Genomic DNA, 18703 nt, shown 5'->3' on the forward strand with positions numbered 1-18703 from the left:
CAGGAAAAGGGTTGGTAGGGCAGAGAAGGCATTCTTCTGTTGTTCATTGTAATACATCATTTTTTAAAATTTTTTAATTTTTAGAACAAATGAGCTTGGAGTGGAAGAATTTCTTTTCATGTAGGATAAAATAAGAGGAAGAATATTTAAGGCCTAGACATCCACAAAAAACAGCATTTAGTGAAGGCAGTCTAACCTCATCATTTGGGATGAATATGCATGGAGACAGTTGAGAGTGCATGTTGACAGACATGTGTTTTGTTGCACATTGGGAAGCTATTTTTTGAGTGTTCTATTAGAGAAGAATAGAAAACTGACTATTGGTATCCTCCTTGTTTTCCCCAGCTGAATATGCATACTTACATTGTGCATTCTGTTAACTATCTCTTAAGCTACACTTGATCATTTAATTTTCTCTGAAATACATTCTAGATTTCTAACATGCTTTATTAAAAATTATTGTGCATTTAACCTTTAAATATATGCCTGAATTTCTTCTAAGCTATTTCTAATACTGAATATTTGAAGATGACAATTCCTCATTTAACATCTAGTTTATTTACCTAGGTTGGATTATCTCAAGATGCCCAGGATCAAATGAGAAAGATGCTTTGCCAAAAAGAGTCTAATTACATTCGTCTTAAAAGGGCTAAAATGGACAAGTCTATGTTTGTGAAGATAAAGACACTAGGAATAGGAGCATTTGGTGAAGTGTGTCTAGCAAGAAAAGTAGATACTAAGGCTTTGTATGCAACAAAAACTCTTCGAAAGAAAGATGTTCTGCTTCGAAATCAAGTCGCTCATGTTAAAGCTGAGAGAGATATACTGGCTGAAGCTGACAATGAATGGGTAGTTCGCTTATATTATTCATTCCAAGATAAGGACAATTTATACTTTGTGATGGATTACATTCCCGGGGGTGATATGATGAGCCTCTTAATTAGAATGGGCATCTTTCCAGAAAATCTGGCACGGTTCTACATAGCAGAACTTACTTGTGCAGTCGAAAGTGTTCATAAAATGGGTTTTATTCATAGAGATATTAAGCCTGATAACATTTTGATTGATCGTGATGGTCATATTAAATTGACTGACTTCGGCCTCTGCACTGGCTTCAGATGGACACATGATTCCAAGTACTATCAGAGTGGTAAGCAAACTCAAATTTAGTTTATAACAATGTGATTTATTTATGTAGTAAAATATAAGATGGTATCATCACTGGATGGAATCCAAAAGACCTGGGTCAGGTCTTGACTCTTGGATAAACTTGGGTGAATTATTTAGGCACTTAGACTTAGAAAATGAAACATTATTATATTTGATTAAATATTAAGCTATTTAAAACTTTATTTTGAAATAACAGATGGTGTTTTTAAAAATAATTTTAAAATGAAGCCCCATATTTAATAATCGGTATTTTACAAATCCTTAATCACTTCCCTTTCTGTCCTCCAGAGATAACCACTATTTTTAAAAGTTTATAATCAGATCTTCCTTTCTCTCCAATTTTTATCACATACATATATAGCCTTAAACAACATGTACATTATATTATTTCATTTTGCCTACTCTTGAACCTTTATTTAAATGTATAATTTTATTGTATTTTGTGTTGGCTTCTTTTATATGTTTGAGATTTCTCCATGATATTATATGTAACATTTATTTTCACTGCTGTTTGGTATAGAGTTTACTTAATGCACACATTCTATTTAATCCTGTGACACTGTGAGGCAGGATGAAGAAAACCAGGCTTAGCTAGATAAGTAACTTGCTCAAGGTCAGACACAAATTAAGTGTAAGGGCTAGGCTTTGAACCTAGGTTTGTCTGATTACAGGGCCCATGTTATTTCTACCACATTACACTGCCTCCCCAAGATTCCTTCAGACGCTGATGGAAGTGTAAGTTGATCTAACATTTGTTGAATACTTACTATGTATGAGGTACTTTACATATATTCTAATGTTCATAACAATCCTTCTGTGCTTCTGTGAACACAAGCAGGTTGATATTAAATGCGTGGAATTTTGTGTCCCCCCAGATTCACCTTAATTATTACTTGGCGGTCTTAAAAATAAGCTGTGTTCCAGCCTTTGAGTAAAAATCTTCACTGGAACATGGAAATCATACTTCAATCAAACTTCCCAGATGATTATTATAGTTAGGTTAATTTCAGATATAACTCTAGGTGACTTCATCCCGTCATAGCTTTAAATGCTATATAGATATTCAACGACTTTCAAATCTTTCTATTTAGAAATGGTCTCTCTCTGAAATGACCAATTTCTGTATCCATTTATTTACTGGGTGTTTCCATATGGATTTCCAATAGGCTTTTCAGAGTGATCATTGGCAATAGGGAACTCTATACCATACCCATGTCTGCTTCCTTTGAGTCTTCCCCATTTTAGTATTAGTAAATTATACACCACCAACACCCACTTAGTTCTCCTGATTTATTTTTTCCCAGTCTCCACATCTGATTCATCCATCAACAAGTCTTGTGACTGCCATTACTAAAATATACCCTGAATCTTATTTATTTCTCTGTAGAACCATGTCCAAGCTTACCTGTAATAGCCCTTTCCCTTCCCCCTTCCCCCTTCCCCCTTCCCTCATCTCAGTAAGCTGTCCAGGCTAACCTCAAACTTATGATTCTTCTGCCTCATCCTCGCAAATGGCTGGGATTAAAAGCATGTGCCCCAACACCCAGCTTTTTTCTTTTCCTTTTTTTATGGTACTGGGAATTTAACCCAGGGGTGCTTAACCACTAAGCCACATCCCCAGCCCTTTTTATTTTTTGTTTTGAGACAGGGTCTCACTCAGTTGCTGAGGGTGGTCACAAATTTGTAATCCTTGTGTGTCAGTCTCCTAGACTGCTGGGATTATAGGTGTCCACCTCTGCACCTGGCTCACACCCAACTTTTTATGCCTTAGCAAATGTCACCTTCTCAATCTGTGTCCCCAGCCACCTAATCTACAACTCTAATGTATCTGTCCAGTCACATTTGTCTTATCATCTGTGTTGACTCTCTGTCGAATGATTGTTTCTTTTTTTCTTTTTTCTTCTTCTTTTTTTAAAAGACACAGTGTCTTGCTATGTTGCCCAGGCTGGCTTTGAACTCTTAAACTTCTGGGTTCAAGTGATTGTCTTGCCTTATCCTCCTGAGTAGCTGGAACTGCAGGCATGCGCCACCACCTTTTTGTTCTTCTTGTTTGCCTGGGTTCAAACCAAGGGTCTTATGCCTGTAAAATGTCTGTTCTACCAAGCTGTACCTTCAACCCCATAATCAGTTTTTATATGTATATTTGTTGTGTTTCTTCCCATACTAGAATGTAAAGTGCCTGAAAGAAGAACCTTATTTTTTATTAACGTCATTTGTTGAACGAATGAACCACAGGTGTAATTTGAAATTTTGCCCAGAATAGTAAAGGAATAGTTTTGCCTTTTATGTATATATATATACTAGGGATTAAACTCGTGGACTTAACCACTGAGCTCATATTTTTTATTTTGAGACAGGGCCTCACTAAGTTGTTGAGGCTGACCTTGAACTTCTGCCTCTGTCTCTGGAGTCACTGGCATTCCAGGCACGTGCCACCATGCCAGGCTCGAATAACATCCGTGATCCTACCTACTTATGACTTATATTATTATCATATAACTTTAAATAAATTACTGAGTCTTGCATTTTTCATAATATAAAAGTTTTCTTATTCATATCTCAAAAAACAGGCCCTAGTCAATAATAAACATGATCAGTGATTTGGCATATTTTGTGGCTCAGATTGTCACAAGGGAGAATGTTGTTAACCCTAAATCATGATATCAGATCAAACAAGACTTTAGGTTTACTTTTGTCGTTGTTGCTTTCATTAATTGTTTTTCTTTTTCCTGTACAGGTGACCATCCACGGCAAGATAGCATGGATTTCAGTAATGAATGGGGTGATCCCTCAAACTGTCGATGTGGAGATAGATTAAAGCCATTAGAGCGGAGAGCTGCACGCCAGCACCAGCGATGTCTAGCACATTCTTTGGTTGGGACTCCCAATTATATTGCACCTGAAGTATTGCTGCGAACAGGTAAAGCATTTTTAAATAAATAATTTCAATAGACACACCAAAATTAACAATAAAATATGCCTTATTTTTCAGGCTTATGATGACAATATTGATTTTACAGTGTGAATTGGTGGACTATTGTTAATATTAGTTGTATTGTGAGCATTTTTAAGAGTGCTTATGAATAACTATGAATTTTGGTATCTTTAGGATATACACAGTTATGTGACTGGTGGAGTGTTGGTGTTATACTTTTTGAAATGTTGGTGGGACAACCTCCTTTCCTGGCACAAACACCATTAGAAACACAAATGAAGGTAAGGTATAGAATCTATACCAAAAGAATTATCACAGAGTCCCTACATCATACACCTTTATTTATTAGTTCAGTTTGAGTATCCCTGTCTGAAGCACTCAAGGGCAGAAATGTTTCAGATTTCTTCAGATTTTCAAATATTTGCACATGCATAATGAACTATCTTGGTGATGATACCCAAGTCTAAAGACAAAATTCATTTGTTTCATTACACTTTATATACATAAACTGAAGGTAATTTTATACAATATTTTTAGTATGTCTTTGTGGCTATTTTGTTGTTATGTTGTTTATTCCAAAATAACAACAAACCCAAGGCCTCATAAATGCTAGCAGGTTCTTGCCACTGAGCTATGTCCCCAGCCCTTATGCTTCGGTTTGAACAAAAATCATGTGAGTTCAGATATGGAATCATCCATTTGCAGCATCATGTCAGCACTAAAATTGTTTTGGATTATATAGCATTTCAGGTTTTAGATATCTGGATTAGGGGTGCTCAATCTGTATTTCACTACGAGTATCTTAATCTGGAGTTAAAGAATGAATTTATAAGGGTATATGAACCCACTAAAATTCCGTCATGAATTTTTTTTTTTTTTTTTTTTTTTTTTTAAGAGAGAAATAAGGTTTATTTTGGCTTTCAGTTTCAGAGATTGCAGTCCATGGTAGTGTGACACAGAGAGAGAGAGAAAGGAGGAAAAAGATTCCACATATGAATTCCCATCTTCCTCATCCTACCATCACAGTACTCTAACATTGACCCTCACATACTCTCTAACTATACTCTCTCGTATCTGCTCCCACACACACTTAATTATTTTGTCTTCATAAAGTTCTTTAGTCTCTAGACTTATTCCATTTACTCCTTGTCAGCCACTACTTCCTAGCTTTGTCTCCATTCCCACACATTCTAGCCCCAAACTACAAACCTACACCTATATCTTCATTAGTAAATACCTCTTACACTTAATTCAGAAATTACTCACAATTTTGACCATACCTTGCCCCATTGAAACCCTTTAGTGTTTTCTTAGTACATGGGTTAAAGTCCAAATTTTTCCTGTTTTTTTGTTTATACTGTTCCTCTAGATCTGGAGTATCTTAACTTCCTTCCACCTCCCATACTTTCTCTCCTTTCTGAAGCCTGGTAAACTCTTGATCATTCTTATTCTTTGAGAGTATATTAAGAAAGCATCTCTTCTATGATCCCATCTCAAGGTGTAACAACTTCTGTCATTGAATTAAATATATTTTAAAACTTATTATAATTCCCTATAGTATAAGGTCTACTGAAAGTGTTCCCTCAAGTTTATCTCAATGTATCTTTTTAAAAAATTAGCTTTGTATTGTGCACTATAGTTATACATAATAGTGAAATTCAGTATGATACATTCATACATGCATAATCTGGTCTGTTTCATTCCCTTGTATCTCTCCTTCCCTCTTCTTCCTCCTCTAAACACCTACTCATCCTCTGTAGGTTTCCCTTCGATTTTCATAAGGTTCCTTTTTTCTAAGTGTCTTTATTTATCTTCATTTTAATATCATATACATCTACACATTTGTAAGTATATGCACATCTCTGTGTGTATTTAATTGAATGTTTTTTCCTAAGATTGAGAATGAGGTAGGGATGTCTGTTCTCACCAATCTCATGTTCTGAAAGCCTTATTATTAGCCATTGCAATATAGTAAGAAGGGGAATAAAAGGCACACTGATTGGAAAGGAAGAAACAAAATCTTATCCTATTCATATAGTATATAATTTTCTATAGAAAAATCTCAGGAATTCTACAAGAAACTCATAAAAGTAATAAGTGAGTTTAGCCAGGTTGTAGGATATAAGAAACATAAAAGGCAATTTTATTTTTGTATTTCAGTAATGAACAACTGGAAGCTGAAATTTTAGAACAATATTATTTATAACAACTGCCCAAAATGAAATCCTAGGTAGATCTCTATGCTGAAAGATACAAAATCCAATGGAAAGGAAGCAAGAAAGACCTAAGTGGAGATACATACCATGCATTGATTAGAAGACTCAACATAGTAAAGCTATCAACTTGCCCCAAATTGATATTTAGAGATTTTTTTTGTAAATATAAATGAGCTGATTCTAAAACTTGTATGAAGTGATTGATAATGAAACTAGAATAGCAAAAATACCTTTTAATCAAGGTACTCACTCATATACTCCAGCACTCTATCATTGAGCTACATCTCCCAACCCTTTCTTAATTTTATTTTGAATCAAGGTCTAAGATGCTCAGGTTGGCCTCTAACTTGCTTATCCTCCTATCTTAGCCTCCCAAGCAGTTAGTTATTACAGGCATGTGCCACCACGCCTGACCAAAAACAATTTTTAACAAGAACAAAGTTGGAGGAATTAACTACCTTATTTTAAGACATTATGAAACTGCAGTAATTCAGTGTGATATTGACAAAAGAATACACACATAGCTCAATGAAATAAAACATAGAATGCAGGCATAGCACCACAATAGTATGTCTATTTGATTTTTTGTTTTGTTTTTTATTTTATTTAGAGACAGGGTCTCACTGATTTGCTTAGAGCCATTGCTGAGGCTGGCTTTGAACTCTCAATTCTGCCTCCACCTCCAGAGCCGTTGGGATTACAGGTGTGCACCACCACACCTAGCCTATTCGATCTTTTAACCAAGGTACAAAGGGAGAAAGGATAGTTTTTAGCAAACCGTATAGGAAAAACTGGTCAGCCATATTTTAAAAAACCAAAAACTAAACCTTAACTGGTCTTACCTTACACAAAGGTGTACTCAAAGTGGGTCATACAGCTGGGCATGGTGGTGCATGCCTATAATCCCAGTGACTCGGGAGGCTGAAGCAGGAGGATGGATGTGCAAGGCCAGCCGTAGTAATTTAGCCAGGACTTAAGCAGCTTAGCAAGACTCTGTCTCAGAAAAGTAAAAAAGGTCTGAGGATATAGCTCAGTGATAAGTACCCCTGGGTTCAATCCCCAGTACTAAAACCAAAAATAAAAATGGGAGTCAGACATGAAGGGATAATGACATAAAGCTATAATATTTTTAGGAAAAAACACAAGAGAAAAACTATGGCTTTGGGTTAGGTGAAGAGTTCTTAGGAAAGACACCAAAATAATAATCCATAAAAGAAAATGTTGATAAATTGGACTTCATAAAAATTAACAAGTTTGACTCTACCAGAGACACTGTCAAGAAACTGAAAAGACACACTACAGTGTACAATTTACATATCCAACACAGGGTTTTTAACTACACTATATAAAGAATGTTCAAAGTACAAGAGTAAGAAAACAGTCTGGGCATGGTGGTGCACACCTGTAATCCCAGTGGCTCTGGAAATGGAGGCGGGAGAATTGCGATTTCAAAGCCAGCCTAAGCAATTTAGTGAGGCACTAAGCAAGTCAATGAGACCCTGTCTCTAAATAAAATACAAAATAGGGCTGGAGATGGGCTCAGTGGTTGAGTGTCCCTGAGTTCAATCCCCAGAACCAAAAAAAGAAAAAAAGTAAGAAAACAAATAACCCAGGCCAATTATCTGAAAGATTTTCTTGTGTGGATCAAAGGTGTGTCTGTTTAAATCTTCCAGAAAGGGTTGAAGCAACCATAGGCATCTTGATGGGTCCTTAAGAGGAATAGTAGATGGTACTTGGATCACATATGCTGCTGTCTTACCAAATTTTAACAGTCTCTCCCTTCATGTAATGTTCCTGGTTATTGTATATGTCTGATCAGGTTCTAGAATTTCAAAATAGTTGATTCTAGTCATGATTTTACAGTTTAATGGTTGTTTTTATGAAAGGGCAGACCTCCAAACCTTCTGACAAGGCAATTGTCTGTGACTTCTCCCTCTGCTATGCTTTTTGACTTCCTATTCTGTTCCTTTGTAGTTTCATTTGTGGTTGTTCCAGTGACTAGAAAATACATACTAAGCTTTCACAGTCTGCATAGAATTGGTATTTTACCACTTTGAGATAAATGTAGAACCTTACTACTTCTTACATAGACCCTTTTATGCTCTACCTTTTATGCTGTAGCTGTATACTACACCTGTATACATTTAAAACCATATCTAACAGTGTTACTGTTTATGCTTTCAACCAACATCTTATTTTAAAGAACTCAAGATGAGAAGAATAAGCTGGGCATAGTGGCACATACCTGTAATCCCAGCTATTCTGGAAGTTGAAGCAGGAGGATAGCAAGTTGAAGGCCAACCTCAGCAACTTATTAGCAAGAACCAGTCTCAAAATAAAAAGTAAAAAGGATCAGTCCTTTGTACCAAACAAAAAAGATGCATATTTAGCATGTTCCTTGCTCTGCCTGTATTCCTGATATTTCAAGATTCATTCTGTATCAGCTCTCTCTGACTAAAGAGCATTCCTAAGCAAATATTTTAGAACAGGTTTGCTGGCAACAGATTAAGATCTTTTTAATTTTCCTTAAGTTTAGAATGTGTTTACTCTGCCTGCCTTAGGATATTAGCATTTGATATGTCTTGGTCCATTTTCTCTTGGTAAAACAATACCTAGGGATGCAGTCATTTATAATGAAAATAGGTTGTTTTTGCTCATCATCCTGGAGGTTGGGAAGTCCCAAGATTGTGTGGCCCTATCTGGTAAGGGCCTTATGCTGCTTCATAATGTGGCAGAAGTTGGAAGTAGAAGCACCCATGTGCAGAGATAAACAAAAAAGCACCTTGCTTTATTATAACCTGCTCTGTGGTATCTAGTCCAGTCCCTCAGGATGAGAACTCCTAACTTATTCCTATGAGATGACATTAATGCCTTCATGAAGGTTGAACCCTCATGTCCCAAATGTCTCTATAAATTTTATGTCTTTATTTATTTTTGTTGTACTAAGGAGTGAACCCAGGACCTTGCACATGATAGGCAAGCATTCTACCACTGAGCTGTACCCCAGCCCTTTTCATTTTGAGACAGAGTCTTACTAAGTTGCCCAGGCTGGCCTCAAACTTGAGTTCTTCGTGTCTGAGGCTTCCAGTTAACTGGGATTACAAGTATGCACCACCACACCTGGCTCCAAATGCTTCTTAAAGTCCTTACCACTTTTAAAGCTGTCACATAGGGAACCAGGCCTCAACATGAGTTTTGCTGGGGCCAAACCATATTCAAATCCATAGCAGTATGGTTTTAGTTCTTGCAGCATTTAAAGATATATACTTCCTTCTGTCCTCTATGATTTAATAAGACATCTATAGTCATTCATATTCCTCAAGTAATACAGTATTTTCCCCTTGCCATTTTTAATAATTTATTTTCTTTCATTTTTAGTATTGTAATCATGTAAGAAATCATGGATTTCTTAGGGTTTATCCTATTCAGTGTTCACTTAATTAAAGCATCTTAAACTTTGTCCCTCCACTGGGTATTGAACTCAGATATGCTCTGCCATTGAGCTTCAGCCTCAGCCTTTTGTATTTTTCATTTTCAGACGGTCTCACTGAGTTGCTAAAGCTGACCTTGAACTTGCAATCCTCCTGCCTTAGCCTCCTGAGTCACTGGGATTAGAGTTAGGTGCCACCATGCTTGACTTTGGTATATTCTTTGTGATCAGATCCACATAGATTCAGTTCAAAGGGTGAGCTCAGTAGTTCATAAACAACTTTATGGGGTTCATCTCCTCCCCTCCCCATGATGTCCACAGTACTTTCCAGTTCCCTGGAGCTCCCCTTTTCAGTTTTCTGACCAGAAAAGGCTTTGTTTTTACCCACTCTGCCATATATGTCACATAAATGCACCAGCATCCAGGACAAGGTAGCAAGAGGACAGAGGGAAAGAGAAAATAAGCAACAGATATTTAAGCCATCTTCTCTTTTTTTTAAAGTTGTAAATGGACACAATATCTTTATTTTATTTATTTTTTGAGGTGTTAAGGATCAATGCCTCACATGTACTAGGTAGGCAAGCACTCTGTCACTGAGCCACAACTCCAGCCTATCTTCTCTCTTCTTATTTTTTGGTAGTGGGGATTGAACCCAGGAGCCCTTTACCACTGAGATAAGCATTATCCCTAAGGCCTTTTTCCTTTTGAGACAGGGTCTCACTAAGTTGCTTAGGACCTCAGTAAATTGCTGTGACTGGCCTTGAATTTGTGATCCTCCTGCCTCAGCCTCTTGGGGTACTGGAATTACAGGCTCAAACCACTTCTTGAAGCTACATGTTGCGTGACTTTATTTTCAGTTGGAAAAGAAGTTTCCCTCTCAAGAGTTTTCAGTGTCTACAGGACCTTTTGCCACCTGTACTGCTGCCAAGAAACTCCTTTCATGGAACTCCCTGAGCCTGAACTAGGAGGGCATTGCCTAGAACTACGGTGCTTCCTGTTTGATTTGGGCTACCTTCAGTGTAGATTGGGAGAGACAAGAGAAAAATGGTGAACTCACCACCAGGTTCAATGATACGTTGGGTCCTCTTTGCTGTTTTTTATTTCATAGGCTATTATTTTCTCTGGCTCCTCAAATATTCTCTCCAGGTTTTATAGCTGCATTCTGTTGGAAAGATAAGATAGAGTATACCTAGTATTTCTTACTGAAAACTGGAACCTCTCTGTCTGCTTGTAGAATTTTTTTCTCTTTGATTTTCTGAAGGTTGACTATGATGTGCCTATATGTAGTTTTCTTTATATTTCTCTTGTTCAGGTTCACTAAACTTATTGAATTATAGGTTGATGTCTTTCATCAAGTTATGTCCTCTATTCATAAATGACAAATATTTCTTGACTTCCTTCTCTCCTTCTGGGATGCTAATATGTATAATAATACATATGGTATTCATTTGCTATTGTCCTTCCTGTCCCTTATGCTTCATTTATTTTTATTCAAGTTTATTCTCAGTGCTTCAATTTACATAATTGTATTGATCCATCTTTGAATTAACTCTTTCTTTTGATATGTCTTGTCTTTTAACCATAAACTAAAAATTCTTGAATGTTCCTTTTAATAAAAAAATAAACCAGGTGTAGTGACACATATCTGTAGTTGCAGCGACATAGGAGGCTGAGGCAGGAGGATCACACATTCAAACCCATCCTCAGCAACTTAGTGAGGCCTTAAGCAATTATTGAGACACCATCTCAAAAATAAAAAATGAAAAGGGATAGGGATGTGGCTCAGTGGTAAAGCAACCCCAGGTTAAATCTCTGGTACCAAAAAATAAAATAAAATAGGGCTGGGGATATAGCACAGTGGTTAAGCACCTCTGGGTTCACTCCTGGTACCAACAAATGAAAATAAATAAGTAAATAAAAAGGGCTGGGGTGTAGTTCAGTCATAAAGTGCCCCTGGGTTCAATCCCTAGTACCAAAATAAAGAAAAAAGGAAAAAAGAAAAACATCCCACTGATTATGTATTTTAATTTGTCCTATCTGAAATAAGTAATGAAACCACATATAAATATTACTACATCATTTTTTCCAAAAAGAATTTTTAAAACATTATGTTATATACAACTGTAATGCACCAATTTAAAAATAGGAGGGGAAATATCAATGAACAAAAATTCCTGATTCCCCCCCAAAAGAAAAATTGTTAAGTTGAAATATCTCCTTTTTCTAACGTATGATGAAACTTCAAAATGAACAGATACAACTAGAGGAGTTCATTTTTCTTCCCTCCGCATTAGCTCCTTTATCATGAATAAGAAAAAATGGGTTCATTTATTAATTTATCTCATAAATATGTATTGAGTCCCTCTCAGGTTGATGATGTCTAAGTTAAATAACAGTGCATTTGGCCAATTAACAAGATGTAACCAAAATCTATTTAATATTATATTCTGAGTCTTTTATCATTTTCCTCTGCCTCTGAGAATTCACTTGACATTCATTTTTTCCTTCTTCATTCCATTTTATTCTCAAAACCTGAAGTACAAAGATTGTGCCAGCAATTTTCCAAGTACTGAGAAATACAACATTAAAACATAATTCCTAGCCTTATGTAATGTTGCACTCTAATAGGATATAGACAAATAGGTACCACAATAGTATTAGAAATATAACAGAAGTAAGTTTATGGCTTAGGGGAGGCAGAATAAATAGTGGAAGTAGTCATTTCTACCAGAAGGACTTAACAGAGTAGGTACAGAAAACATTCTGAGTCTTGTGGTGTGAGCATATGTTGCCTAGGGAGGAGGGGAAAGGAGAAAAAGTTATTTCTCAGCAGTGATTATTAAATGTATGAAGGGCAAAATACTGTGTAATTTATTTAAAATAACGAATAGTCCATTAAGACTTTGGTATAAAACTTGGAAGAAATTTTTGGTTTTCATCTCTTCCCTCCTAATTAAAAAAAAAATCTTCTTTAAAGGTTATCAATTGGCAGACATCTCTTCACATTCCTCCACAAGCTAAACTGAGTCCTGAAGCCTCTGATCTCATCATTAAACTTTGCCGAGGACCAGAAGATCGCCTAGGGAAGAATGGTGCTGATGAAATAAAAGCTCATCCATTTTTTAAAACAATTGATTTTTCCAGTGATCTGAGGCAGCAGTCTGCTTCGTACATTCCTAAAATCACACACCCAACAGATACATCAAATTTTGATCCTGTTGATCCTGATAAATTATGGAGTGATGATAATGAGGAAGAAAATGTAAGTGACACTCTCAACGGATGGTATAAAAATGGAAAGCACCCTGAACATGCTTTCTATGAATTTACCTTTCGGAGGTTTTTTGATGACAATGGCTACCCATATAATTATCCAAAGCCTATTGAATATGACTACATTAATTCACAAAGCTCAGAGCAACCGTCAGATGAAGATGATCAACAAACAGGCTCAGAGATTAAAAATCGTGATCTAGTGTATGTTTAACACACTAGGAAATAATTGTAATGAGGATTTGGAAAAAGACCTGAGATGCAGGATTTTTTGAAGTTCTGAGAGAAAAATTATGCAAATGTGGCAGAGCTATGTATGTGTGCTCTGTGTACAATATTTTATTTTCCTAAACTATGGGAAATTCTTTTAAAATGTTAATTTATTCCAGCCTTTTAAATCAGTAATGTAGAAAAAATTGTTATAAGGAAAGTAAATTATGAACTGAATATTATAGTCAGTTCTTGGTACTTAAAGTACTTAAAATAAAAAAATAGTGCTTTGTTGAAAAGAAGAAACCTGGTATCTATTTGTATATATGCTAAATAATTTTAAAATTGAAGAGTTTCTGAAGTTTTTTTGTAAACAGTTTTAGTTTTATCTTGCTTTAACCAAATATGAAACATACTCTTATTTACAGAGCTCTTTTTTCCCTCATAACCTTGTTTTGGGTACAAAATAGGCTAGAGAAATTAAGCCATCACTGTGGAGAGTTTTCCCAGGCTAATGATAATCCCTATAAGTCATGTGCTGGAATAAGAAATACAGATTGGAAACAGTTTGTTCATCAGAAGGAAAAATAATGAAAGTTTCTTTTTTCCTCCCTCTGGAGTATTTCATCTAGCATTTTTTTCTCAATAATTACTGGCTTTCAAAGAAGCCAAAGCACTAAATGTTTTCTTTCATATTGGTATTAATGCTGCTTCCAAGTTTTAAAAGGGAACAAAGTTGCCATAAATCAAAATTTTCAAATACTAAAAGCTAAGATCTTCCATATTTTTACTTTGAAATTTTAAAGTTCCACCACCCTCTGCAGAGAAATTATTTTCAGTTTATATAAAACTTTGATTAGAAATTACGTGTGCATACTCACTAAAGTACTTTTTCTAGGGGTTGAGGATGTAGGTCAGTGGAAGAGTGCCCGCCTAGCTCGCATCCAGGCTCTGGCTTCAATCCCAGCACCAGGAAGGAAAAAGTACTTTTTCTATACAGTGACTAGTTTTGACTATGTCATCAATGCTGTAGGTTTCCTCTTTTAGAATAGTGTTGCATATACAGATTGTTTTTGGCAAAGGAAAATGTGGCTGTTTGACAATATTTTACGTAAGGGCAGATAAACTGGTGAGAAAAATATTAACTCCTAATTATGATGGCCTTTAGTAATCAGGAAAAATTACATAGTGTTCTTAGAAAATTCAAGTCCTAACTTATTTAAGATTAATAATGTTTTTCAATATGTCTATTTATATAATGGTGGTTTCATACCAAAATACATATAGATGATCTTTTAGGAAAGGGAACTGGGCTCTATCCTAACCTTAGTAAAGTTTGTATTTTATTGCCTTTGCTTAAAAGCTTCATTGATATGCAATTATTTTATCAAAACTTAGTGATTTACAGAGTTTCAGCTTCCTTCACGTAAAAGCTAATGGAGACCATATGTGTAGTAAAAGTAAAGGGAAAGCTGTCTTGGTTGAATTGGGAAGAGGGGAAAACCTTAGTTCACACTTCCCACCTTTCTATAGGTGGCCCTCTCAGAGCTCAGCTTAACCACTGCCGTGTATTAATGGATCTTTGGGGTCACTGATTCTTTTGAGAACCTGATGAAAGCCAAGGATTCTCATCTCAGAAAAAAGTATACAGCAACACATGCAAAAAATGTTGCATGCAATTTTAGGAGATTCGGGGCATATTGAAACCTGTCAAAGTACAGGGTAAGGACCTCTGTCCTGTAAGAAAATTGACATATTAAACCAAGAACTTCACTTTTAATTTACTGATCAATGCTGAGATTAATATATCTTGTGTTAAGTACTGACAATTTGGGATGGTAAAGGTCTGTAGCATGTGATAAGATGACCCTATGAATACCTCTCTTGCTGGAAGAATGCTAGGGTGTTTTAGACTCACCATTTTGAGGCCACTAAAATGTTTGGCTCATTTCAAGCCTGATAGAGAAATATTTCTGAAGGATTTCAGATCAAGAATTTTAAGAATGTACTACCATAAGATGGCAGTCTTCACTTCATGGAACATTGTTTAGTTCTATAAAATCCTATGCAAAACAAACTAGTTAAGCATTTTTAGTTTGGTACTCACATTGTTCTTTGAGCTTTTTCATTCAGATTTACTTAAATTTTCATTTAATTGTTTTACTTCTGGACTGTGGTGCAATACAGTAGAAAAACAACTTTGTTACAATATAGGAACACTTAAGGTGCTGTCTACCCCTCTCCACCTCCTCACAATCTGTACTGCCCTTTTCATCAATTGTAGGACACTACAAACTCTATTCTTTTAAATTTTCCTCTGACAGTATAAGCTTTTTGTGCTTGTCTGAAGCAGTATACAAGCCATTGGTATATGTTGTTTTAATAGTTTGAATACACTTATTAGCCATCTTATACCCTAACTACATCCAGCTCTTCCATTATACATTCTGGTGCTTCTGACCAAAAAGATGAGAACAAATTAAAAGCTGGATGCTCTCAATTGAAATGGAGTAAAAACATTGGTTCTACATGTTTCCTTTTTAAAATAATTTTCTCATTAAAAACACTTGCTGTCTTTCTTGTAGTTACCCTTTTTATGCATATCACATAGTATTTATAAAGTGTGTTCTGTAATTATGTAATTGTAGATACTGTTATGTATTATCCAGTGACATCTTAAGGCAGGCCCTATTGCTGTATCTTTTCTACTTTCTTATTTGTAATAGAACTATAGAATGTATGACTAAGAAGTCACTTTGAGATTGACTTTTTAAAAAAGTTATTACCTTCTGCTGTTGCAAAGTGCAAAACTGTGAGTGGAAATGTTTTATTCTGACTTAATAATATGTTAGAAATTAGAGAATACAGTGGGAGGATTTTTAGATATTGCTGCTGCTGTTACCCAAGGTACTTTAGAAATTTTTCTTTAATAAACAAAAAATTCCTTTGGTATTTAAAGTGAAACACTTACCCTGTTTTGTTTTAATCTAAATCAAAAAGTAATTTGGGTCAACATACTAGTATATTGTAATGTGCCTTAATATATCCCTTTGTGGAAGGCACTACATGGTTTACTTTTATATTGTATTGTGTACATAAGTATTTTGTATTAAAATGGAATCAATGGCAACAATACAGTTTTATAAAACAATGCTTTGTTAGAAAAAGGAATTACAGCTTTGCAATATAATTAATTTGTTTTGCATACTTCTGAATGTAATAGAATGAATAATCAGCCTGTTTTTAATGAATCTATTTGTATTTTCCCAATCATTTCCTCTAGTGTAATGTTTGCTGGGATAATAAAAGAAAGCAAAATTCAAATCATTCAGTTATGTGTGGAAAAATAACTTTTAAGCTGCTTAAATATGTTGTTTTTGTTCAGAAATATATTTTAATCTTTATATTCTCAGAAAATATATGATTGAAAATGTGATGCTTTGGAATTAAAATATATGTAACTAATGATAGTATTTAGTTAGGTTCAAGTAAATTGTATACAGCATAATCCAGTATAATGTTTCATTTTTTCTAGAATAGGTACAATAAATATTCCAAGGTTTCCTTCAGATTTCCGGTTTAATATGCTTTCATTATTCAACGCTTCACTTGATATTATTTAAATATATTTTATAATTTTTAAAATGAGGAATCGCTTACTAGTTTTACTTATAGTATTTTATCACATGAAATGACTACCAGATTAAAAAAATAGACATTATGTTTTATCAACTTTACATTGATAAATACTGAGTTTTTCTTCTTTTCTTCTAGCATTACCATCATTGTTATGTCTTTTTTTATACTCTTGTTTGCATTCCCTTGTAAATCTGACAGGTCTACATGAGACTTGTTTTTCTTTCTCTTTTTAAAATTTTTTGTACTAAGGGTTTAACCCAGGGGCACTTTACCAGTGAGCTACATCCCCAGTCATTTTTTTTATTTTGTGACAGGGTTTCATTAAGTTGCTGAGGCTGATCTCAAATTTGCAATCCTGCCTTAGCTTCTTGAGTTGCTGGAATTACAGGCATGTGCCACTGTGCCTGGCAAGTCTACATGAAGCTATTATAGGCGACACAAATTGCAGTACTTCTATGATTCATTTTACTACATTGTGGACCTACATTTGGCATGCTTAAAGTTGTGATGATACTTTGCTATGGTCACCACCCCCCGCCCCACCCCCTGTGCCCCATACATCTGCTTATATAAGTAAGGGAAGAGAGAGTTATTCTTCCTTTTAGAGATTCTGAACATTTTGATAGATTGAGAGTTTGGATGGAACTTTTGGTTGTTCCCCCTGGGGAAGAGATATTTGCTCTATGGGAGGTTGAAAGGCAGTTCTCACAAATACCTATCTGCCAAAGTGACTAAATAGTGGCAGAAGTTGCTTTTGTCCTCTAGTATCCATTCTTCCTTTTACTAACAAGAGTCCCTCCTTCAAGCATTGACTGTCCCACTAGACTCCATGTTTCTCATATTCCCTTATAGTTTTGTGTGGCCACATGACCATCATTGGGATGGTCACTGGGATATGACTGACAGGGTATCTGCAAATTCTACATATTCTTCACTTGATATTGCTTGTCCTCCACTTGCTGTTTCCCTCTTCCCGCAGGATGGAGCATGAACACAGTGGTGACTGTTTCGTCCATAAAAACTAGGAAAACACTAGTGATTAATTGTGAATAAGCAAAATGAATGGAATCCAGTTACATGAGGGATTGTGTGAAGTTGGGTTGTCTGTCCATCCTAGACTGGTCCGTACAGGTGGTTTGAAAAAAATACACATTCAACTCCAATTGTTACTGCTGCCAAACACCCTAATAATGTATAATTGAAGGAGAATATTTTTTACTTTGACCATCTCCCATGGATTCATCATGAAATTCATTTCTTTTGCCTCTCAGATTCTTTATTTACTTCATTCCAGTCCTTCAAGTTTATTACCTATCACCCACTTGACCTACTTGAGATTTTTCTTCTGATATAACCCAAGTTCTTAATGAATTTATTCTGTTACACATAACATCTGTGAACTCTGGGGAAAATACAAAACATCAATAATTAAGATCCTGGAATAGAACCAAGATCATGCAAATTCTAGGGGGATTTGCCCCTTGGAAGAGGAAAAGTCCCAGATGCCTCCATGACCTAAGCAAAGTTAAACTGGACTTGAAAGACCTTTTAAGTTGACGAAATACCAAAAATGTCTCTTAACTTTTAAATGATTGCATTTATTTACTCTAAAAATATTTAATTATTGCACACAATATGCCAGACATTTCTCTAGTCAAATGGAAAAGTATCTGTAATTTTGTCTCCTGGAACAAAAAAGACAATAAACAAATGTATAATGTTGGGAGGTGGTCTTAATGGTCATTCCTATCTGTAATTCCAGGGTAGAATCTGGTGCTTCCAGACTAGAATACCCTCCCAATTTTTCTCCCAATCTTCTCTCTCCCCTAA

At 35.4% G+C, this 18703-nt stretch overlaps 1 protein-coding gene across 5 annotated transcripts in view; it reads left to right on the top strand.

Annotated features, from left to right (window-relative positions):
* LATS1 (large tumor suppressor kinase 1) overlaps positions 1-16805 on the top strand; it is a 45517-nt gene extending 28712 nt beyond the window's left edge. For all 5 annotated transcript variants that reach the window (XM_079146836.1, XM_079146834.1, XM_079146833.1 and 2 more), the window contains 4 exons: positions 568-1150; positions 3908-4090; positions 4280-4386; positions 12729-16805. In XM_079146836.1, the coding sequence (XP_079002962.1) occupies positions 568-1150; positions 3908-4090; positions 4280-4386; positions 12729-13238 (1383 nt within the window). In that variant the 3' untranslated portion in view covers positions 13239-16805. The remainder of the gene's footprint in view (positions 1-567; positions 1151-3907; positions 4091-4279; positions 4387-12728) is intronic.
* The last annotated feature ends 1898 nt before the right edge of the window (positions 16806-18703 follow it).

This window comes from Sciurus vulgaris, assembly GCF_902686455.1.
Source record: "Sciurus vulgaris genome assembly, chromosome: 7".
In the NCBI taxonomy this organism is placed as follows: Eukaryota; Metazoa; Chordata; class Mammalia; order Rodentia; family Sciuridae; genus Sciurus; species Sciurus vulgaris.